This window comes from Sus scrofa, chromosome 16, assembly GCF_000003025.6.
Source record: "Sus scrofa isolate TJ Tabasco breed Duroc chromosome 16, Sscrofa11.1, whole genome shotgun sequence".
NCBI lineage: Eukaryota > Metazoa > Chordata > Mammalia > Artiodactyla > Suidae > Sus > Sus scrofa.
The window spans coordinates 18,836,374-18,860,894 of record NC_010458.4 but is presented as its reverse complement, the minus strand read 5'-3'; the positions used below and the strand labels follow the sequence as shown (position 1 = coordinate 18,860,894).

General features: G+C 43.5%; 1 protein-coding gene across 3 annotated transcripts in view; it reads right to left on the bottom strand.

Moving 5' to 3' along the window:
* The window catches only part of NPR3 (natriuretic peptide receptor 3), an 88,274-nt gene extending 68,919 nt beyond the window's left edge, over positions 1-19,355 (bottom strand). For all 3 annotated transcript variants that reach the window (XM_021077059.1, XM_021077060.1, XM_021077061.1), the window contains exons 1-2: positions 17,646-19,355; positions 7,731-7,853 (exon numbers count right to left, since the gene is read on the bottom strand). In XM_021077059.1, coding sequence (XP_020932718.1) covers positions 7,731-7,853; positions 17,646-18,396 — 874 coding nt within the window. In that variant the 5' untranslated portion in view covers positions 18,397-19,355. The remainder of the gene's footprint in view (positions 1-7,730; positions 7,854-17,645) is intronic.

Below are 24,521 nucleotides of genomic sequence, written 5' to 3'. Positions count from 1 at the left end.
AAAATAAAATTTTAAAAAGACTATACTACCCAAGGCAATCTACAGATTCAATGCAGTCCCTATCAAAGTACCAAGGACATTTTTCACAGAACTCGAACAAAATATTTTAAAATTTGTTTGGAAGCACAAAAAGACCCAGAATAGCCAAAGACATCCTAAAAAAGAAAAATGGAGCTGGAGGAATCAGGCTCCCAGACTTCAGACTATACTACAAAGTAAGAGTCACCAAAACCATATGGTACCGGCACAAAGACAGAAATATACATCAGTGGAACAGGATAGAAAGTCCGGAATTAAACCCACACATCTACAGCTGACTAATCTATGACAAAGGAGGCAAGAATATACAATGGAGAAAAGACAGCCTGTTCAATAGATGGTGCTGGGAAAACTGGACAGCCACGTGGAAAAGAATGAAATTAGAACACTCCCTAACACCATACACAAAAATAAACTCACAATGGATTAAAGACCTAGTTATAAGACCAGATACTATAAAACTCTTAGAGGAAAACATAGGCCAAACCCTCTCCGACATAAACAACAGCAACATCTTCTCAGATCCACCTCTGAGAGTAATGACGGTAATAAACAAAAATAAATTAATGGGACTTAATTAAACTGAAAAGTTTCTGCACAGCAAAGGAAACCCTAAATAAAATAAAAGACAACCCACAGAATGGGAGAAAATCTTTGCAAATGAATCAACGGACAAGGGATTAATCTCCAAAATTTATGAACACCTTCTGTAGCTCCATACCAAAAAAACAAACAACCCCATCCAAAAATGGGCAGAAGATATAAACAGACAATTCTCCAAAGAAGGCATAAAAATGGCCAAAAAACACATGAAAAGATGTTCAACATCACTCATGATTAGAGAAATGCAAATCAAAACCACTCTGAGGTACCACCTTACACCAGCCAAAATGGCCATCATCCAAAAGTCTACAAACAAGAAGTGCTAGAGAGGGTGTAGAGAAAAAGGAACCCTTGTAAATTGGTGCAACCACTGTGGAAAACAGTATGGAGATTCCTCAGAAAACTAAACATAGAATTACCATTTGATCCAGTAATCCCACTCCTGGGCATCTATCCAGAGAAAACCATGACTTGAAAAGACACATGTACCCCAATGTTCATTGCAGCACTCTATACAATAGCCAAGACATGGAAACAACCTAAATGTCCATTGATAGAGGAGTGGATCAAGAAGATGTGGTACATATACACAATGGAATGTTAAAAGGAATGAAATACCGGCATTTTTAGCAACATGGATGGACCTAGAAATTATCATGCTAAGTCAAGTCCATCAGACAATGAGACACCAGCATCAAATGCTATCACCTACATGTGGAATCTGAAAAAAGGACACAATGAACTTCTTTGCAGAACAGATACTGACTCACAGACTTTGAAAAACTTATGGTTTCCAAATGAGACAGGTTGAGGGGTAAGGGGATGCACTGAGGGTTTGGGATGGAAATGCTATAAAATTTGGTTGTGATGATTGCTGTACAACTATAAATGTAATAAAATTATTGAGTAATTTCAAAAAAGTATACTACTACAGTAAGTAAAACAGTATGGTACTGGCACAAAAAAAATGGATACATAAGTCAGTGGAACAGAATAGAGTTCCCAGAAATAAACACACACTTACATGGTCAATTAACCTAAGACAAAGAAAGCAGGAATATCCAGTGGGGAAAACACAGCATCTTCAATAAATGGTGCTGGGAAAACAGTACAGCCACATGCAAAAGAATCATGTTGGACCACTTTTTCATAGCATATACAGAGCATAGACTCAAAATGGATTAAAGACTTAAATGTAAGACCTGAAACTATAAAACTCTAAGGAGAAAACATATGACACAATTTAAAACCTGTCTTAGCAATGTTTTTTTGGCTATGCCTCCTCTGTTAGGGGAAACAAAAGCCAAAATAAGCACATGGAATTACATCACACTAAAAAGCCTTTGTACAGCAAAGGAAACTGTCAACAAAGCAAAAAGGCTACCTCCTGAAAGGGAGAAAAAATAATTGCAAAATTTATATCTGATACAGGGTTCATATTAAAAACAAACAAAGAATTCATAAAATTCATCATCAAAAAACAAACAACCCAATTAAAAAATAGGAAGAGGATCCAAATAGACACTTTTTTCAAAAAAAGAAATGGCCATACAGACGGCCCACAGGCATATGAAAAGATGTGCAGCATCACTGTCAGGGAAATACAAATTAAAATCACAGTGCAGTGTCACCTCACACCTGTCAGAATGGCTATTATCAAAAAGATAATAAATAACAAGTGTTGATGAGGATGTGGAGAAAAGGAAACCCTAAGACACTGTTGGTAAGAATGTAAATTGATACAACTTCTATGGGAAAAAGTATGGAGGTTCCTCAAAAAATTAAAAATGGAACTATTATGTGATCTAATAATCTACTGCTGGGTATTAAAGAAGACAGAAGACACTAAGTAAAAAAAGTATGCACCTCTAGAAAAAACAAATAAAATAAAATAAATATCCAATCTCAATTATGATTTAAAATAGAGTCTTTTTTTAGAACTGCTATAGAGTTTGCTATGAGGAAGCACAGGGAGAAAAGAATGCTGAAGAACATTTCATGATTATTTGATTCTTAGGGTACAAAATCTCAGAGAAGGTCCTTTATGAGTGATGGACACCAGAGCCTCGGTCTAGGTCACTCTGCCTGCTGTAAGACTGTTTGCTGCTTCTACTCTGAGAAGGAAAGGTGCTTCAGGGTCTGTGGCAAACATGGACAGTCACCTCCCTACTTCCATTGTCCCATCTTCCTGAGTGACAGATTCCTGAATTGACTCGGGGTAGAAGTGAGCCCAACCAAAGCACACATTTCCTGGCCCTCTCCCAAATAGGGGTAGAATGATATGGAAGCAAAAGTCAGTGAGTGAGAGGAGTTCCCACTGTGGCTCAGTGGGTTACCAAACCTACTGGCATCTATGTGGATGCAGGTTCGATCCCTGGCCTCACTTAGTAGGTTAAGGATCGGGCGTTGCTTTAAGCTATAGTGTAGGCTGCAGATGCGGCTCAGATCTGGTGTGGCTGTGGCTGTGGTGTAGGCTGGCAGCTACAGCTCCAATTCAACCCCTAGCATGGGAACTTCCATATGCCGCAGGTGCAGCCCTAAAAAGAAAAAGAAAAAAAAAAAAAAAGTCAATGAGTAGGGCTTCCAGTAAGCCCTTCAAACAGAAGTCAACGGAAAGGATATACTTTTGCCTCTCATCTTCCGCCCCCTCCATCTGGCCCAGAATCAAGACAGAACCCCTGGAATTCTAGCCACTATCTCATAACCCTGAGGATAGATGCTATTTACTAGGATTGAGGGAACAAAAAATGAGAAAAGGCTTTGTTCCCTGATGACGTTATGGATCCATCATTCCTGCCCTGGAATACCCACCTCTGGACTTCTTACAGATGAGAGAATAAACCTATTTATTTAAATTACTATAGTTGGGGGTTTTGGTTGTTTGCATGCAGATGTAATTCCTAATGCACTCAGGTTCTTAGGATACACTGGATAAAAGCTGGTTAATTTGGTAACAAAACAATGTGTGGCCTCAGTCACTCTACAATACTATCCCACAGAAAAAATGTACAAACGGAACTGATTTTCAAAGTACCATCTGTAATGACCAAAGTAAACTAAAAGTAATAGTAAATATAGCTAAGATTTATTGAACACTCATCCTATTCCAAGAAGTTTTCTATGTATCTCACATATACCACATCATTTATTACTCAGCCTGATGCCATGAGATAAGTACTATTATTATCATTAGAAGAAACTAAGGCTTGCAGGGGAGGGCAGGGTTATGTCAACCTGCCAAGAGCTAGTACATGGTACCGCCTCTCAGGCAGACTGATGGCCAAAATCAAAATCTAAGCAACCAGGGTGTAAAAGGGGAAAGAAAGGGGATATAATCAGAAACACCAAGGATGCTTTGCAGCACCAGAGCACACTGCACAACTCCATGCAATTAAGTTTTCAAGAAGCAGAAAAACTGAACCAATAGAAAAATAAGTTTTAAAAAGTCCCCAAATCACCAACAATGATATATATATATATATGACTGATACTATGCAATGAGAAGGACAGAGCCCTGCTTCTGTAGCATTCTTGCTAGAAACATATAAACTGAGAGCTTCTCATGAGAAAATACCAGATAAACCCAAACTGCAAAGTGTTCTATAATGTAACAGATTCATCCAAAGTGTCAGGTCATAACTAAGAAAAGATTGAAGAACTATCTTAGATTGGAGAAGATTAAGAAGACATACACCTAAATGGACTGACTCCTTCAACAGAAAAGAACATCAGGAGGAATGGTGGTAAATTTCAAATAAAGCCTGTAGTTTAGGTAGTAGTATTATATCTGCGTTAATTTTCTTATTTTGATAATTGTACTAATAATTGTACTATGGTTATTTAAATTGTTAACATTAGAGGAATCTGAGCAAAAGGTATACATGAACTCTTTCTGTTACTTTTGTAAGTTCTCTGTAAGTCTAAAATTATTTCAAAATAAAATTTTTTTAATTTTCCAAAATTACCTTTAAAAAGACGTTCAGTCCAGATACAGAGTTGAATTGTTTCTACCACTCAAGGAATATTGTTTTGTTATATAAACTGCTCTCGAGCATAAAAGCAATGGAAAATGTCCCAATTAACTGTATAAAGCTAATATTATCTAATATTAAAATCTGGCAATACCACCTAAATGAAACTGTCCAAACTTACTCCTGAACATAGATTCAAAAATCCTAAATAAAATACCAAAAACTTAAAATCAGTAATACATCTAAAAAAATCATCATGATAAACTATGCTTAATTCCAAGAATACTATAATGGCTCAATACTAGGAAATACATTAAAAGTATAGGAAAACTGTTTGATAGCATTCATCACTCACTTCCAATTTTTGAAACCACAATTAATAAACAAAAGAGTATTTTAACATCTACTTCTGAATGTATTAGAAATTAAAGTATCACCACTGTTATACTATTCTGGAGGCTATTACCAATGCAATAAGAAAAGAAAAATATAATGTTTAACTATCAAAATTGAGGAACAATATGTATTACTATTTGAGAATAGTAATTAAATTAATTACTATTCTCTAAATTAAAATTATTGAAAAAAATCATTATAAAGTAAAAGAAAAAATTAAAAAAAGAAAAACTATTGGGACAGAAGACTTAATATGTGGAATTCTTGTTTCTGAATAACAACTACAACTACAAAATGTAATAGGAAAAGATAATGATCATAACAGCGACCAGAAAACATAACATATCTAAGAATGAACTCAATAAGAACAGTGTGGAGTTCCCTGGTTAAGGATTAAGGATTTGGCACTTTGTCACTGCTGTGGCTTGGGTTCATTCCCTAGCCCAGGAACTTCTGCGTGCTGCATGCAGAGCCAAAAAAAAAAAAAAAAAAGGAACGGTGAAGAATTCCATAAAGAAAACTGCAAAACACTGCTTACAGACAAAAAAATAAACTCAAAAAGATCAAATATTTTAAAAGTTATATGACACAGGATTGACAGAAACACAGGAAAACAATGTCATAAACTGTTGTAAAAGTGTAAATTAGTTAACCTCTTTAGAAAACAACTTGGCAATATCTATCAAAACTTAAATGCATATAACATTTGACGCAGAAATTATACTTCTAGAAGTGTGTCTTAGAGATTACACACACATATATATGTGACTGTGTGTGTATGTGTGCATGCATGCATACAGCATTGCTCTTACAGCAAAAATCTGGAAACAACATAAGTAGTGAAAAATAAAAAATTAAAGATGACATATAAGCATTGTAAAATACTATATAGCCATATTAGAAGAAAAATATTTTTCATAAATATATTTTAAACAAAATAGACAAGCTATACATCTGAATATTATCAACGTACTTTTATCTAGATGGCAGAAATTACAGTAATGTTTTCTTCGCCGTGATTTTCTATGTTTCTCAAATTTTCTGTAATACTCATGAATTATAAGCAGGGAAAAGTAATACAAGCTTTATCTGTGAATGAAAGGAATTCCAGTACCTAATATTTGAATTATACTCGCCCATTTATAACATGCACACACATGCATTGCTGTAGCCAACTCGCAAAACTCAAAATAAATGTTTTTCATTTTTCACCAGTTTCTACCATTATCTCAATGATTTCAATACTGTAACCAATAATGTAATTTTACCCTGACCTTGCATCAAGAAGCAAAATTGCCACTCTGCTTGTGTAAAAAGAAGGGAAAAGACAATGATGGCAGCAAGGAGGGAAAAATTGGGCATTTATCCTGCAAGCTTCAAATCTCCAACTGCATCCACTACAGGAAGTGGAGGTTCCTTTTGCTTCAACAACATTTCTTTATCCCCAAGAGAAGTATGTATGTTTTATTGCGTTTATCCACAATGATCAATTGCTTAAGTAAGGCAGGCTATCAGAGCAGGAAATTGAAGCATATGCTTTAAGGTTTGGGTCAGTCCCATCTAACCATATCTCACCTGCAATAACTGAGGAGTGGAGCTAAGAATAACCCTGCCCCGTAACTGCCAATGTGCAGGGTCGGAAGAACTGTTCCATAGCCCTGACTGATGACTTCAGAGAGAGCCCTAACCACATTTGGAGGAAAATGTTCTGTACCTGTGATCTTGATGACCTCCTTAACACCCTCCATCACAGGAACCCTGGGAACTTCCCCAGATAAGCATTTAAGGAATTAAATGCTTTCAATCATACCTGTTGGTGGCTCCTGAACATTTTATAAGAGAAACTTAAGAGGCAGTAACCTGGAAGGGGGAGGGGCTGGAAGCAGCAACTTCCCCACATTTTTACCTCAATTTACCGTAATGGTTATTTTATTTATTTCATTGTGGCCTATCACAAACATAAGTGTAGGGAGTTCCCATTGTGGCGCAGCAGAAATGAAGCCAACTAGGAACCATGAGGTTGCAGGTTTGATCCCTGGCCTTGCTTAATGGGTTAAGGATCCGGCATTGCCATGAGCTGTAGTGTAGGTTGCATATGCGGCTCAGATCCAGGGTGGCTGTGGCTGTGGTGTAGGCCGGCAGCAACAGCTGATTAGACCCCTAGTTTGGGAACTTCCATATGCCTCAGGTGCGGCCCTAAAAAGGACAAAAAAGACCAAAAAAAAAAGTAAGTATAACATGCATAAACATATACACGCAAACATACAATCATATTACTAAAAAGTTTTCTGAAACCATACTTCCGCTATGTGTAACATACCTTGACATGTTCTATTCTATTGCACTGACAGGTTCAAGTCTATTCCATGCTACTAAAATTTCTGCCCATATCTCACTAATATTATTCCAACAGTCCATCATGGGGGCAACCTGCAGTTGGAAACACACTGGGGGGCGGTCTTCAGGACCAGGATTTATGGCAATTTGGAGGGCTGGAGTGAGCCACGCTCTCCCAAACAAGTCCCTTGGCACCACAGGGGGGCGGTATCTTTTGTTCTGAGTTCTCAGAGAAGAAAAGCTTGAGAATTTCTGAGAAGTGAAGAGTGTTCAGAATCACAAATCTCTAAAATCCTCTCTATGGAAATCACATCTTTGAGAGGACCCAGCTCATCGGCCCCCTTTGGACACCCTGGCAGCGGGAGGGGGAAACGAGGCAGTTACCGTAAGAAGAGCTGTTGAAGAGCTCAATGTTGAAGAAGGCGTAGTCTCCGCTGGTCATCCCGTGCCTGTGGGCCGCCAGCATGATGCTGCGGATGGTGTCGCTGCTCGCACACATGATCACCACTGCGGGGAGGAACAAACAGCACCGTGAGATGCCCCTGTGCATGGGGACAGCGCTGCTGAATCCAGACGGGGCGGCGGGCAAGGAGCAGGGCACCTCTGAAGTCCCCGAGAATCCCCGCATAAATTACTTACGAACCACACAGGGAAGAACAGTGACTTTGCAGTGGAGAAAGCTAGTGATCTCCCCGTAACCAAGCAGTGGACGCCAACATCACCCACCTCGAGAACAGGCTCACCCCGGTGTAACACACCCAGAAAGAGCCCCAAACCTCGAAGTGGGTGACCTGAATCTAACCAGAAGGAAGCAGCCACCACATAAGCCAGCTTGGGGGACGGTGTATAGAACAGTGGGCTTGCGCCCTTTAAAATGGTCACTTGCATGAAAAACGAAGGCAGCCTGAGGATATGTTCTAGACTAATGGAAACAGAAAGCTGGATGCAAATGAGTGATCCCAGACTGGATCCTGGACCTTTTAAAAAAGAATAATAAAAGTTTTTCTATAAAAGGCATCACTGAGGAGTTCCCATCATGGCTCAGTGGTTAACGAATCCGACTAGGAACCATGAGGACGCGGGTCGGGTGGATCCCTGGCCTTGCTCAGTGGGTTTAGGATCCGGCATTGCCGTGAGCTGTGGTGTAGGCTGGCAGCTGTAGCTCCGATTTAGACCCCTAGCCTGGGAACCTTCATATGCCGTGGGTGCGGCCCTAGAAAAGACAAAAGACAAAAAAAAAAAAAAAAAGAAAAAGAAAAAAAAGGCATTACTGAGCAACTGGAGAAATTTGAATAAGGTCTGTAAATTGGATAATAGCATTGCGTTTGTGTTAAAAGTTCTTGCTTTTCATAATACTACTGTGGTTATGAGTGAATATTCTTGTTCCTAGGAAGCACACCAGTTTTTAGGGGCAAGAGAGCCTGATGGCTGCACTTATTCTCAAATAGTTCACTAAAAGAGAGTGGCATTTGTGTGTTTATATGCGCATGTGTCTATATTTGGTGGGGGGAGGGATAAAGGAAAGATTTAGAATGACAAAGCCTATGTGGTCGAATGTTAACCACTGGTGAAAATCTAGGCAAAGGCTATACAGAGGTGCTTTATACATTCCAAGAGTATACTTTATACCTTTCCCAAAAGTACAAAATTATTTCAAAAATAGTTTTGAAATAAATTTGTTAAATACTTTAAATAAATTTCCAAACTTGTTGCCCAACGTAAGATAGTGAGGCATGTCAACTACTTCTCTTTTTTTTTTTTTTTTTTAAGGGTCGCACCTTCGGCATATGGAGGTTCCTAGACTAGGGGTCTAATCAGAGCTACAGCTGCTGGTCTACACCACAGCCACAGCAACACCAGATCCGAGCCACATCTGTCACCTACACCATGGCTCACGGCAACACCAGATCCTTAACCCACTGAGCGAGGCCAGGGATCAAACCCACAACCTCATGGTTCCTAGTCAGATTCCTTTCTGCTGTGCCACAACGGGAACTCCTCAACTGCTTCTCATACTAGCATAGTAAACACATTTTCCTGAAAAAGCAATCCAAATGGCTTTAGGGAGAACATTCATTTCGCAAATCAGAGGATGCGGCAAGTGGTACAGGTTTCCCACTGTATGAATGTAGAACCCTTCTTGCCAAGCCCTCTCAAGACACATAGGAAACAGTTACCAAGATTTCAGGCCCCTCCGCACACGCTCTCAGTTGACATTCACACTGTCACAGTGGCTCTAAGCAGCTTCAAGAATATTGCTGCCTGTCCTGTAAGACCTACAAGAGACTAGAGGAAAGTGGGGAACTGGCCATTATCCAGTTATTTTGATCACTGTTGACAGACCCTGGCCCCCATGGCAGGGTCTGTTGTGTCTTTCTGCCCACACAGAGGAAAGGAGAGGCCCGGACAGGCCTGGGTGCCATAACCACATTATCATCATGCGTGCCAGCCCTGCATGATGTGTATGTTCTTTATAAAAGCGTGGGTGCTGAAAGATGTAGAACAAACTTCAGGCTGTGCCAAAGCCGCCTTGGCAACCTGCATGGCGGGCTAGGCGCTTGTTGACATTTCGTTTACTGCACAGGTTAATTCAGAGCGTTAGATCATGACTCTGACATTTCTTACGATAGAAAGGGCTCAGGGCACTGGCCAAGAGCTCTGCAGAACAAGTTTGTAAAACAATGCAAAACTCATAAAGATCTATAACTGTGGCAGTAGGGGGTCGTTCTGCCTGGAAATATATAATTGAGATAAATAGTCAAATTCCAAGATGTCTCACTAAGGAAGCTTTCAAAGAAACTCCTCATTACTCACCACGACCTACATGCTTGTTTCAGCTCCAATCTGATTCTAGTCCCTTAAGTGATAAAAGAGCCAAAGGGTCCCACAAAACAGCCAGGAAGGGGCTGAGGCTGGCCAAATTTGAACAGCATGGATTCCAAAAGTGGGCATCCTCGGAAGGCTCCAGGAAGTGTGGGCTGACGGTCCATCGGCAGCCTTCATCATTTTTCCATCAATCGATCATAATCCAGAGCCTGGCTCTAAACCCCTAGACACAGCACCCGACTCTGTTGGCACGTAAAGAGCAGGGTCACTGCTTGTGGACAAAGTCACAATGATCTAATTCAGACATTTGTAGATAATCGGAAATGAAGATTAATTTCACTGAGGACCAAAATGATCGCAAACATGTTTGTGTCCACATATACCTGGGCGTGCTAATTGAGGAGCCAAATTATAAACGGTAGGATGTTACTGAGGATGAAATCAGAATCAGGGAGGTCAGCTGGAGGATTCACACATCCAAAGGCATCAGGCCTTGATAAACCTAGGCATCCATCTAAGAGCTGCCCCTGGTCCAGGCCTGAACAGGCTGTGTCCTCACACGGGAGCACAAGCTTCCCCAAGTTCTGGATGGGTTGCGTTCAACACTGGCCTCTCTGTCACTTCTTTTCTATTTTTATTGTCCTGGCCCATCTCCTTTTCTCTTTCCCCATCACCACTAAAACCAACCCCTTCTGATGGACTCTTTTTTTTTTTTTTTTGGTCTCTTGTCCTTTTAAGGCCACACTTGTGGCATATGGAGGTTCCCAGACTAGGGGTCTAATTGGAGCTGTAGCTGCCAGCCTATGCCAGAGCCACAGCAATGCCAGATCCAAGCCGAGTCTGTGACCTACACCACAGCTCACGGCAACACTGGATCCTCAAACCACTAAGCGGGGCCAGGGATCAAACCCACAACCTCATGGTTCCTAGTTGGACTCGTTTCCACTGCACCATGACGGGAACTCCTGGACACATTCTTTCTTTAAATATCAGTACCTGCTTGGACTGAGCCAAGAGTAATCTAAAACGCCACTGTGCCTATCTGAGCAGACTTTAATTATTTTAGAGCTCATTTATTTTGTGTTGACAATATGGTTCAACTCTCAAAAGGAAATCCTAACTTCCAACCTCATGAGCAAGTCATGGGCAAGGGATTGTTTTTCTTCCATAAAGAAACCCACAATGCACATTATCGACCAGTTTAAGTTGGAGCAAGCACTTAAAGACACTGGCCAAGCAGTCAGAATGTAGAGTCCTTCTAAATTTGTAGGGCATTCCCTAATCTCTTATGGCTTTTTCATTCATGCCTAATTCAACAGCAAGTATTTTTAGCAACTTGCCTTTATGCAATCTCTTAGCAGGTTTAAAATAGTTTTCACTAAAATAGCTTTCTCTTCTTACTCATGTTTCATCAGTTTACATAATCACTAATTAAATTACATACTTATGATAATAAGGACAACTGGCATAAACAGATTTGGAGACCAGTGTGAGTAGTGTGCTGGCAAACTCAGAAATATACTAGGCACCAGTGTTCACCAGTAGCCAATAAAGTTCATAGGGAAAAGGAGAGCATCAGCTAATCCTGCAAGCTGCTTAAGTGGAGGTCAATTAAGATAATTTCTGCTTTCTTTATGTATATTTAAATATATAAACATTACCTTTTTTGGTCAAAATGTTAAGCTTCTAAAAGAGGACCTATGGGAGTTACCTTTGTGGCTCAGTGGTTAACAAACCTGATTAGGATCCATGAGAATGCAGGTTCGATCCCTGGCCTTGCTCAGTGGGTTAAGGATCCAGCGTTGCCGTGAGCTGTGGTATAGGTTGCAGACATGGCTCAGATCTGGCATTGCTATGGCTGTGGTGTAGGCTGGCAACTACAGCTCCGATTTGACCCCTAGCCTGGGAACCTCCATATGCCACAGGTGTGGCCCTAAAAAGACAAAAATAAATAAATAAATAAACATAGAAAGTGAAAGAGATGTTACTCTTTGGAAATAAAGCAAAATATGCCATGTGCTGCAAATTGAAAATATGACAAGAGAAATTTAAAACTAAACCTCAGTAGTAACTTTGAGGAGTTCCCTGGCGGCTCAGCAGGTTAAGGACCCAGCATTGTCATTGCTTTGACTTGGGTCACTGCTGTGGTATGGGTTCAATCCCTGGCCCAGGAAGCTCCACATGCCACAGGCCGGGTCAAAAAAAAAAAAATAGTTTAACTTTGGGAGTAGTCAAAGGAATATCTAAGAGGAATTATTTTAAAAGGACAGGTGGTAAATAGGAGAAAGGGATAAGAAGAGCAGAGTCTCAGAGTTCCCACTGTGGTGTAATGGAACTGGCAACATCTCTGGAGCACTAGGATGCAGGTTCAATCCCCGGCCCCCACACAGTGGGTTAAGGATCCTGCATGACCGCAGTAGGCATAGGTCGAAACTATATCTCAGATCCGATCCCTGGCCCAGGGAACTCCATATGCCACGGGGCAGCCAAAAAAAGAGAGAGAGACAGTCTCAAACCAGGGAGTCTACCATCCAAATAAACAAATTTTGGAAAGAGAGCACAGAGAAAATGAGAGGATATATGGAATTTAAGAAAACTTTCCAGAACTAAAAGATATGAGTTTGTGAACTGAAGAGATTTACCCTTCATTACCCTAAAGTACATGGCAAAATAATGGCACAGAAATAAATCATAATGAAATGTTAAGACATTAGGAGCAAAAGGGAGATACTAAAAATTTCCAGAAAGAAAAAAAGCAGATAACAAACAATAGGTCAAGAATCTGAATCAAATCAAGCTTTGTAATAGCAATATTGGACTATAGATGACACTCCTTCAAATTTTGAGGAAAAATGATTTCCAACCTAGAATTCTATAATTATGTATAAGGGTAGGATGAAGAAATTTTCAATCATAAAAGATCTCAAACTTTAGCTCTCATCCATCCTTTCCCAGAAAGCTCCTGGAGGATGTGCTCCATCAAAACAAGGTCATAAACCAAGAAAGAGGAACACATAAGGAACTAGCCTGAGAGAGAGATGGAGTTGCAGGAGGATGTTCAAGAAAGAACCCCGAGTGGCAGATGTGCAAATATGCGGCAGGTTTAGAAAATCACCAGAGAGGAGCAACTCAGGAGGCTTAAAATAGAGAATTGGTAGGTAATTCAGTGATAAGTTCATAGAAAACAAAAGCAAGCAGACAAAAACAGACCTATTTTTAACCCCAAGCAAAACAAGTAGGACAATAAAGAAATATCATTGTAGTAGCCTACATGGCTCAGTTACAAATAGTATTTAAAAGTAGCTAATAATACAGACACTGAACACTAAACTAATCAAAAAATTTGACACAATCATATTGGAAGGATGACTGGAAGGAAGTTTAAGTATGTGGTTAAGAGGCAGTAGAAGAGAACTCAATCATTATCTTCCCCCAGGATGGCAAGAAATAAGACCTAAAATTGAAAAAAAAAATAAAAAGTAATATTATTTAGAAGTAGAAAGTCAAATACCTACAGAGTTGAAAATAAGAGACTGGAAACTCTTATTTTTAATAAGATTTGGGTTATTTTCTGACTTTTTAAACTAGATAGATAGATAAACTATATAGCTGTATAACTTTCATAAAAATAAAATCTACTTTTAAAAATATATATTTCTCTCTGCCTGTTTCCACTCTAGATAGCAACAGATTCCACTTGCAAAATAGATTGCACCTTTATTTTTGTTGTTCACAAAGCTCCTTCTACTCCAAAGGCATTCAGAATTTCTACACTGCAGCCTACAATGCTTCTTTTCCTCCCTGCTGTGTATCAGTTATTTTGGACTTATCATGGGTTCTTTTCTGAAAAACTGCTGATCAACCACTCAGTCATTTACCCCAGCCTAACTCTAAAAATAAATGACCCTTGTAGTGATTAAATACTGTTATCTCTACAGTTGTTATGTGGACCCAGATTCTTGACATATTAATAACCAAGAGGCTAACTACAGTTCACACAAAAATGTGTGCACAGTATTCCTAGTTCTGCAACTTATGAGATGTATAGATAAAATAACTGCTAGCTTTTATTGCTACGAGTGTGTGTGTGTGTGTGTGTGTGTGTGTGTGTGTGTGTATGTATATTTATTTCTTTATGGCCGCACTAGGGGCACATGGAAGTTCCTGGGCCAGGGATTGAGTCTGAGCCACAGCTGCAACCTACAATACAGCTGTGACAACATCAAATCCTTTAACCCACTGCACCGTACCAGGGATCAAACCCGCACCTCCACATCAACCCAAGCTGCTGGAGTCACTGCACCATGGCGGGAACTCAAAAAAATTATTTTTAAACTCATCTTTTTAAAAATAAATTTATCTTTGCATGTAGAATATTGAGGGCAGTAGCTGACTTTTAAAAATAATATATGCTAAGTGTGTGTATCTTAATGGCTAAAGACATGAGCAAGAAAATTTTTAATTATTGACTCTGAGGGTAAATCCTTAAGAAGAATGAGGAACATCCCCCAGTCTTTCGTTCTATAGTACATACACAGCCAAATAAAATTTAAGTCATATTATTGTTAGAACTAGTGGCATTATCAGTGTTTACCCTTTAGAAAATTTACACATTTGTGATCTGATTTTAAAGATGAACTTAAGTCCAAAGTGGCGGGGGGGGGGGGCTAAAAACATGATTATCTCCAAAAGAGGGAGGAAAACTCTCTAGTTCAATGATGTTTAATATAGAATTTTCAGAGACAAAAATAGACTCAGTTCCCTTTTACACTTGAGTGATCAGAAAATGGAACCAGCAAACACTTGTCTGAAGAGGCCTGATTCTCATCTGCCCTCAGTTTCACCAAGGAGGAAATTCAGCCTCCAAGAAGGTAGATAAGTGGCTTGGGCAGGCCCAGCAGCAGCTGAGTGCAGCCGCCAGATCCAGAGCATTTGCTTCTCATCCCTGGGTTCTCTCCCCATGGCATGGTCTCACCTCTGGTAAAGGTGATTATCATCACATACAAAATAATTATAACAACTATCATAAAACCCAGGTTTGCTGGGCACTCGGTAGGCCTCAACAGTGTTTCAGAGCATTCCCATACAGTTAGCTCATTTAATCCTCCCAGCATCCCCAAGATGGGGTGCCCCGTCTACCCCCACTTCACCTGAGGAGCCTGAGGTTACGTAGGTTTAGAGCAGTCCAAGCACCTCACTAGTTTATGCCTGAGCCAAGCCAAGAGCTCCGAAAATTCAAACTCCACTAAATCCCTGTACTGAACTCCTATTAGCTGCATATGGTGAAATCATGGTGATTAGTAAAACTAAAAGACCCCCAGAAAGAACTTTGTTTTCAAGCAATTTCTCTCCTGAGAGTAGGGAATCCCGGGGAGGGAGGAGGGCTTAGGGGAGAAACTATTTTGTTTTATATTTCTGAACATCTGCCAACTCACTGTTGGAAATATAGAGTAAGAACATAACCTTATTACCTGCAAAACATACAGGTCAGCTGAGCAAACTTTCGCCACTAAATACAAACATGGAAGAAATAAAAAAGAGACTTGGATCATCCACGAGGCTTCTAGAATTAAAAAATCAGAAGCAGCAACAGCCTGTAGCCCAAGCTCTCTGAAACCCCTGGGGACCACCGGACTCTGATGAAACCACCCCCGGCTCCGCCTGTGGGACTGAAGCCCCACCCCCACCCCCGTGGCCTCAATCTGCCCTCATCTGGGCTGACCTAGACCTTGAATCCCAGGCTGCATGGGCAGGGGTCACCGCAGGCACTGGGACCTTCAGGGCAGTGGCAGCACAAAAGCCTTGGCCGCGGATCTCACCGATAGGGGGACACACCCCCAGCCCCAGCCCCAGCCAGAGCTGGGAAGTCTCCGACTCCTAGCTTCAGGCCCTCGAGGGCAGAGTGCTGAGGAATCAGGTTCCGAGGACTAGAGCAGCCCGATGTCTGCAGTAATCTGGGTACTGGGAATGGGAGAGAAGTGGATGTGGGTTTCTCCGCCCAGCGTGACAAATCCTCAGCCTTTGGGTGCCAAGTGCCCTTTTTCATAATCGGAGAAGGGGGCCGCCCTGCCTGCTTGGCCGGCAGGAATTCGGCGCAGACAGCCTGGAGTTCGAAAGCTCAAAACTTGGCCATGCAACCCCACTGTCGACACTCCCCATCTCTTCGCTCTAAAGAGTGCTTTCACTCCAAGTTTGAGGTAGCCAGATCGGGAAGAGGGGGGTGGTGGCCGCAGCACCATCCCCCACGGCGCCTTTGCCCACTCTCACCTGTTCCTGGGCCCCCATCCTCCGGTTTCACTGTCTCCCAAGGCCAGCGCCCAGGTGCCCAGCCGTGCCAAGTCGTGGGCTAGCCCCACACCTGGCTCGGCCTCTCTCATCCTGCGTCTCCCCGCGTGGGGTCTTGGAGCGCTTTAGCCGGTCTGCATCACCGGCAATTCAGGAGCTTGAGCGCAAAGCAACTGCACAGGCCAGATTCCCCGAGCGCTGTGCACTCCAAACCTGATATTAGTAAGGAGGGGACTGTGCTATGTTGGAATACGACCGCATTCTCGCTGATCTACTCCGCAGTAAAATGAGCCGCACTGGCGCTTCCCTGATTATGTATCCGTGACCACTGCTTTTCCTCCCATTCCCTTTACCCATGGCCACTCTCCTCAGCCTTGAACTCTGGCCAGTTTGGTGTTTATTCAAACCCCCACATACCTGCGGAGAAAACTTGGGGAGTCACGTGGAAAAGAGGTTCAGCCCCACTTCTCCAGCGCGCGCGCTCTCCAAGCCTAGCTGCCTCCCGGAGGAAAGTGAGGGTCGCCTGAGTCCAGACACTGCGAGGTATTTTTGGTGGAAACCACAGAAGCCCGTTCATAAAAGGCTAGCGCGGGGATGGGGGGGCATGGAAGGAATGAGAAAGGAGATGCAATGACTCTTTAAAAGAAAGCTGGGGATCTGTGGAAGCAGCAGCCAGGGAAACCCGGAGATAGGAGCTGACCGTTTGGCCGCGCGCCGGTTGTAGAGCATCGGCTTACACTTCCTCACTAGGAGGGGACGCACCTCGGAAAAGGAGCGGGTAACAAGTTTTTCTGCTTCGTCACGCTTTCAGACCCTGGTTGGAGCAAGGCACCTGTAGTGAGCCGGCCCCTAAACCGCAAGCCCGGCGCAAAAGAAACAACCAGAGAGGTTTGACAGCACCTGTCGTACCAAGACACTAGTGAGCTGCAGGCTCACACACCCCCTCCCCCAGGCTCCTTGATGTCCCCAGGACCCTCTACGTACACCCCACCACAGCCTTGAGCGATAGTCAAAGGTCGCTGCAGCCAGACAGCTCACACTAGGGAGAGTCTCCGTGCACGCGCCCTCTCCAGGTGTTCAGTGCCGTAGAGGGTAGTGGGGTCCCAGAGGCGCGGAGGGGCATGTAGGGAGAGCCGAGCAGAGTGGTTGAGTTAGGGCTGGGGGGCCCCGGGGCGCACTTCTGCTCACCTCGCTCATTGGCCTGGATGTAACGCACGATGTCGTCCAGATCCAAGCCTTTGGTCTCATCGAAATTGTAGACGGACGTGTGCAAGCCCTCCTCCTGGAAGACCTCATGGACCCCCTCGAGGGTGAAGAAGCAGTTCCGCTCCAGCTTGTCGTCGCTGTAAACCAGCACGGCGCGGCTCCACTGGTGGTGACGGAACAGGGCAAGCATCATCTCTCCCATCTTTGCGTACGCTGGCGCCACGCGCGTGAGGTGCGAGTACTCGGTGTCCTTATGCTGGAAGCCGGCTGCGAGTGCCCCGGCTGACAGCATGGGCAGATCCCAGTGGGACGCAAGCCGGGCTACCGGTGCAGCCGCATACTCGCACACCGGCCCCAGGATGAGGTCGGGCTTGGCGCCCCGCGCCGCCGCCACGCGGTCCACCAGGCTGAAGAGTGCGCGGTTGCCGCAGTCCGAGTCTTCGTAGGCCACCTGGAAGCGAGTGCCTGGTGGCAGAAGCCGCCGCCCGGTCCCGTTTCCCTCCACGCTGCGCAGTGCATATTCGATGGCCGGCCGCACCCGGGCCAGGGAAAACAGGTACGAGTCGTCCTGGGGCAACAGCACCAGCACCTCGATCTTCTGCGGCGGCAGCGCCTCTCTCTCCCGGCGCCCGCCGCCCGGGCCCCCGCCAACACCGCCACCCGTGCAGCCGACCAGCAACGCCCAGTCGAGCAGTACGCACGCGGAGAAAGTGAGCACCAGCAGGGAAGGCATCGTGCCGCAGGAAAGCGCCTGCCCTCGCTGCGGACTCGCTCTCTGCCCCCCACCCACCCTTCCTCTTTCCTCCCCACTCTACTCTCCGAGGTCCCTGCGCCCCCTTGGGCGCTCTAAGAAAATAGAATACCCCCTTCACTAACTCGCCAAAAGATAGAGAGGAAGAGTCCTCCTTTGCAATGCCACTCGTTTAAAAAAAAGAAAAAAGAAGAAAGGAAAAGAAAAAGTTCACCGGGTGTAAACCTATACAGCTATATTATAAATATACTTTTTATAAATATATATATATATATTCGCCCTCCCTTTATATATACTATTTTGCTTAGAGGTGGCTTCTTATTTGGGCGTTGCTAAGGTTTCTTTTGAAAGCGTATTTGTAAAAGAAGAAAAAGTTAGACTTGTCCAGGTGCTTGTAATTGACGGTGCATCTCCCTCGCGTTTGATCTCATTGATTCGCGCCGGTTCCTGGATCCATAACCCGAGTTTAAATAGCGTGGCAGCGGCGGAGCGTGTTACCACACAAGGCGCGCCGAGGCTGGGCTTGTATTTCCAACCGGTGGGGAGGGTGGGAGTGGGGAGTGGTGGGGGCTGGGCTGGGGAGCCTCTCATTAACATTCTTACATCAGGGCTCCTCCCCGCACCCCTACTCTTCCCACCCCTCCCCTGTCCCTAACTCCCACTCCCCGTCAGACCTCGGCCTTTTCCTTAAAGCCGCAGTCGCCCACGTCTGCACCAGCAGGAGCCCCCACCGCTCCACACTGCCACCAGGGTCCCCGCCACTCCCTTGCCCCGCGTGCGGCAGCCCTCTCTTCAGCTCCGGCCTTTAAAAATGGAAATGTGTTTGAAAGTAAAGAAACGCGCGCAGGCACACACATAACGTGCAAAAAAAAAAAATAAAAAAGAGGAATGGGGTGGTCCTAGAAATTAGTGGTTTCGTTGCAAAAAAAAAAAAAAAAAGCTCTCACCTCTCTCTCACTCCAGCCACACTCCCTCCCGAAGCGACTCGGGGCGGGCAGTCGACCTTCCCAGCCCCCCTGGCTCAAGGTCAGGGAACAAGGACCAAGGCACCGATGCAGACGTCTAGGTCGCGGACCTGGAACGCCTTGCTAGCCCCGGCGTCCTCCCCCGCCCCCCGCCGGCCTCCTCCCCCTGGGCAGCCCGGGTTCGCGCCGGAGCCGAAGTGCTGCGGCGCATCCAGCGTTCCCCACGCACCCAGTGTTCCCCGCGCACCGAACACCTCCGCTGGCGCGCTTCGAGCAGAAAAGCGAAACTTGTTGCTCCCAAAGGCGAGAGAACACTTTTTCGCCTGGAGGTGGCAGAAGGCTTGAAAAGCATCTCCAAGGCATCCTTGGGCTTTGTTTGCTAAACCAGGTAACTACATAAAGAGACCTTCTTCCGAAAGCTTTTTCCCGAAGGCCCCTGGGTGGAGTCGCGTCCTCCGCTCCAGTCCTTGCGCTGGGAAATCCCACCGCTTTTCTTCCGCGGCTCGCGAGAACCTGTGCTCTAGGTTCTCCAAGGCCGAGAAAGGTCCTGCGTCCGAGACCCAGTCACGCCACTGGTCCCAGCCACAGCAGTGTTGGAGACGAGGATGGAAACGGCCTTGAAGAAGTCAGTGACCAGAAGAGCCTCGCCGGAGTGCGCTGCGCTGCAGGGCAGGACCTAGAGGAACTTGACCCTCTGAACCTGGTTAACATTTCACCGAGGTCATTTGCAATGTGAACCTGCTACTTTGGAAGGGTGAATTCCACCACTTAGGTCCCGCGAATTAAAATAAATTGAAAGTATTTTAAAATGGTCTTTCATTTGACTGGGCGTTCTTGTCCATAAACTTCTCTTAGTCTTAGACCAACGCCCTCTTTCGGCAGAAACTTGCAGCCGCCGTCTACCCCGGTTGCCACCTCCCCAGGCGCTGAGTTTGTTTTGGGTTTTGTTTTGTTTTGCTTTATTTAACGCCGGGATCTCAAAGAGCCATCGCTCTCATTTGTGACGGTGAAACGGTAAATTGGGGTTTCCGGAGATGTAGCAACTTCAGGCATCAGTGCTCGCCACTCTTAACATCACCCTCCTTATCGCTCTTTCTGACACTGTAAATGTAGCTGAGTAACGTTTCATCCTCGGGGCATTTAGATTTCAGATAATGCTCTGTGGTCCCTGAATCTTCAAGTAGGACCTTATAATTCCAGCGAAAACCTTCATTCATGTTACTAGACCTGCTAGCCAGTAGCACACGAGGCATCTGTATACAATTTTATTTCCCCCCCAAAACGGGTACCCCCCACACACTGGAAATTGAGATTTAGAGCTTCACAGCGACTAAATCCCCCCTGAATTCCTAGGAAGAAGGGAGGGGGAGAGAGAGAGAACAACAAGCTAAATCCCGAATTCCAAGGGTCTTAATGGATTTCGAAACTGGTTGCCAGGAGACGTGAAGAAACCAGGGTTTACTATTACCGCTCGCTATGCCCTGTGTCTGGGGAACACTGGCCAACAGCGATATGATTCCGCTCACTGTGTAGCGCGGGCTTAGTGGGAAAGTCTGGGGTTTCAGTGGCATCGGGTGTGAAAGCCTCTCCCTGTCCCAGCGCTGCCCAGCCAGGGTCACAGGCAGGGCAGTGCCTTTACGTCTGAGTGAGTGTCACGGCCTCTCCGTGGCCTTTGGAACAGAGCTCTCCACTCCAGTTTGTCACTCAAGAGCACAAACTAAGATGTGGAAGGGAAGAGCCCCCAAACTAGGCAGCAGAACCAGAAAAGCCAGTGTTACCTCTCTTGCGGATGTTCAATGCACCCCTTACATTTTTCCATTAAGCAGAAACTAGGATTTTTTTTAACTAAGGTATTAATTGACATATTATATTAGTTTCAGGGATGTAACACAATGATTCATTATTTGTATATATTGTGAAATGATCACCACAACCAATCCGGTTGACATGTGTCACCATACATAGTTACAAATAAAATTTTTCTTGTGATGAGAATATTAAGATCTGCTCTTAGCAACTTTCAAATATGCAATAGGGTGTGATTAGCTATGTTCGCTATGTTGTACATTAAATCCCCATGACCTACTCATTTTACAGAAATTCAGATCTTTAAAGAAGGTCTTTCATTTTTATTTGCTTATTTATTTTGGCCTCACATATGTGAAAGTTCCCGGGCCAGGGATCAAATCCATGCCACAGCAGCCACCCAAGCTGCTGCAGTGACAACCCAGGATCCTCAACTCGCCATACCACAAGAAACCTCCTAAAGGAAGTTTTTCAAATGAAAATAGGCACAAGAGTGTAGGAAGACCTGACAAGTATATAAGTACATGCATTGGATGTTACCAGTTTGTTCACTTTCCATCAAATTAGATTTTCCCCAGAAAGCTGAAAGTGTGTAAGTATCATGAATATCATGGAATTCTCCAATCTTAGGGCTTTTTAGAAGTCACCTAGCCTGAGACCCTTCACTCTGCATGAAGAATCTAAGCTAAAGAATATAAAAGGCATACTTAAATACGTCTTCACCCCAGAGAATATTTTTAAGTGGGAAATGAATTAGAAATAAAGCAGTACCACCTATTTATTACACGACGTAAAAGAGGGCTGGAAACAGAGCTAAATTTCATTAAACAGTAACATTCTCTATATCAAGATTTTATTTTATATGTAGCTATTTTGAAAATATGCAGGGTAGTATGAAACTTACTAATAGGTAATAGCATAATTTTGGCAGCATCATAATCATAGAGATTAATCAAACCAAGAAAGAAGGAAAAAAGAAAAATGCATCCCTGGACTCAATTTTTAAATATTGTTCCCTTCAATTCTGTAAAACATTGAAATTGAAGTACTTTTTTTTGGGGGGGGGGTCTTTTTGTGTTTTAGGGCCACACTCTCGGCATATGGAGATTCCCAGGCTAGGGGTCGAATCAGAGCTGTAGCTGCTGGTCTATAGCAACTGGGGATCCGAGCCGTGTCTTCGACCTACACCACAGCTCAGGGCAACACTGGATCCTTAACCCACTGAGCAAGGCCAGGGATCGAACCTGAATCCTTATGGATGATAGTCAGATTTGCTAACTGCTGAGCCACAAGGGGAACTCCTTTTTTCTAACATTCAAAAGATTGCTAGTCTTTTGCCTGAGTGCATTCTTTCTGACTATGATTACTCAATGAAAACAAAAGTACAAGGAAATACTGCAAAATAAAATTAGCCAAATGAAAGGCACTGTTAGCCTTAAATGTGATACTACAGAGACTTTTTATAAGATTTAGAACTCTTTTCATCAATATTTAACTTTGTTACTAAAAGGAAGTAGCAGGTTTTCTGTAATATATATTCAACTGGTTTTTTTTTCCAGTTCTGTGAAATGAAACCGTATTTATATGTGATTCCTCTGCTAATAGGGAAGACAACATTGTATATAGAGGGAACCTTGGCAGGTGATTCTTTTAAATGTGTTAGAAAAGCAATTAGAAGGAAGTTTTCTCCACCAATTGCAATAGTCTGTATGACCTCCATCAGAATCCGGGGAGCAATCTCTCAAGTAAGACCCTTTCAACTCCTCTTCCTTGTTAAGCCAGCCCTGAAGTCACATTGAAGAATAATCCTATGAAGCCTGTTGTCCACAAAGAAAGTCTCTTCTGGGGACAGAATTGTTGAAAACACACTTCCCCCTAGAGGCAGAAAAGATGAAAGAATGTTACACATAATTCAAGAATATTTCTGCAATACGAGTGTTGAGATTTTATTTTTAACATAGAGCTGATCTTTTAGAAGGACCCATGCAACACTTGGGAGAAAAATCAATGAACAGCAAAACAATTAAATTAAAACCTTGCCTCTAGGTTTTAGCTTTCCTTAGCAGAGACTCTGTACATTGATGTCTTTTTTCTTCTTTTGCGCAACTCTACGATTTTTTGCCAGCACTGTAAATAATAGCAATTACACATTTTTTTCTATTTAAACTTAAGTTCAGTTTCATCAGAAAATGCAGTTAAATGTGGCCTTGAAGGATTCTTTTGAAAATGTAGCTCAAGAAGATTTATCTCCGCATGGTCTTCTTATCTCCATGTTACTGTCCTCTTGGGTTTCCATCAACTTCAGTCTCTCTTCATTTCTTCAGAGATGTTCTGAGATAAAATGACATTAGAAACTCTTCCCAAAAAATGTGGACCTCATCTGATTTAACCTGAGCGTTGGCCTGAGGTTTTCTAGGATTTGCGAGCTACATCAAGAATTCTCACAGAGTTCCCATCGTGGCTCAGTGGAAACGAATCTGACTAGCATCCATGAGGACTCAGGTTCAATCTCTGGCCTCACTCAGTGGGTTAAGGATCTGGTGTTGCCATGAGCTGTGGTGTAGTTTACAGATGTGGCTCAGATCTGGCATGGCCGTGGCTGTGGCATAGGCCAGCAGCTACAGCTCCAATTCAACCCCTAGCCTGGGAACCTCCATATGCCGCAGGGGTGGCCTATAAAGACATTCAAAAAAAATAAAATTAGGTTGTGTTGTGATGATGGTTATACAACTATATATATTTTTTAAAAATATGTAAAATCCATTGACTTAAAAAATAAAGTATAAAAATTTTTAAAAATAAAATTTAAAAAAAAGAATCCTCACCATTAGAGTTCCCATTGCAGCTCAGTGGGTTAGGAACCCAACTATTATCCGTGAGAAGGTGGATTTGATTCCCGGCCTTGCTCAGTGGATTAAGGATCCAGCATTAACACAAGCTGCAGTGTAGGTTGTAGATCCTGCATTGCTGTGGCCATGGTGTAGGCCTGCAGCTGCAGTTCCAAATAGACCCCTAGCCTGGGAAGTTCCAAGTGCCACAGATGCGACCTGATAAAAAAAAATTGAAAAAAAAAGTTCTCACCATTGATTCACAGACAAGTTATTTAATATAAATCATTAGATTCACAAAAATAAGTGTATGTGGAGTTCCCGTCGTGGCGCAGTGGTTAACGAATCCGACTAGGAACCAGGAGATTGCGGGTTCGGTCCCTGCCCTTGCTCAGTGGGTTAAGGATCCGGCGTTGCCGTGAGCTGTGGTGTAGGTCGCAGACGCGGCTCGGATCCCGCGTTGCTGTGGCTCTGGTGTAGGCCAGTGGTTACAGCTCCAATTCGACCC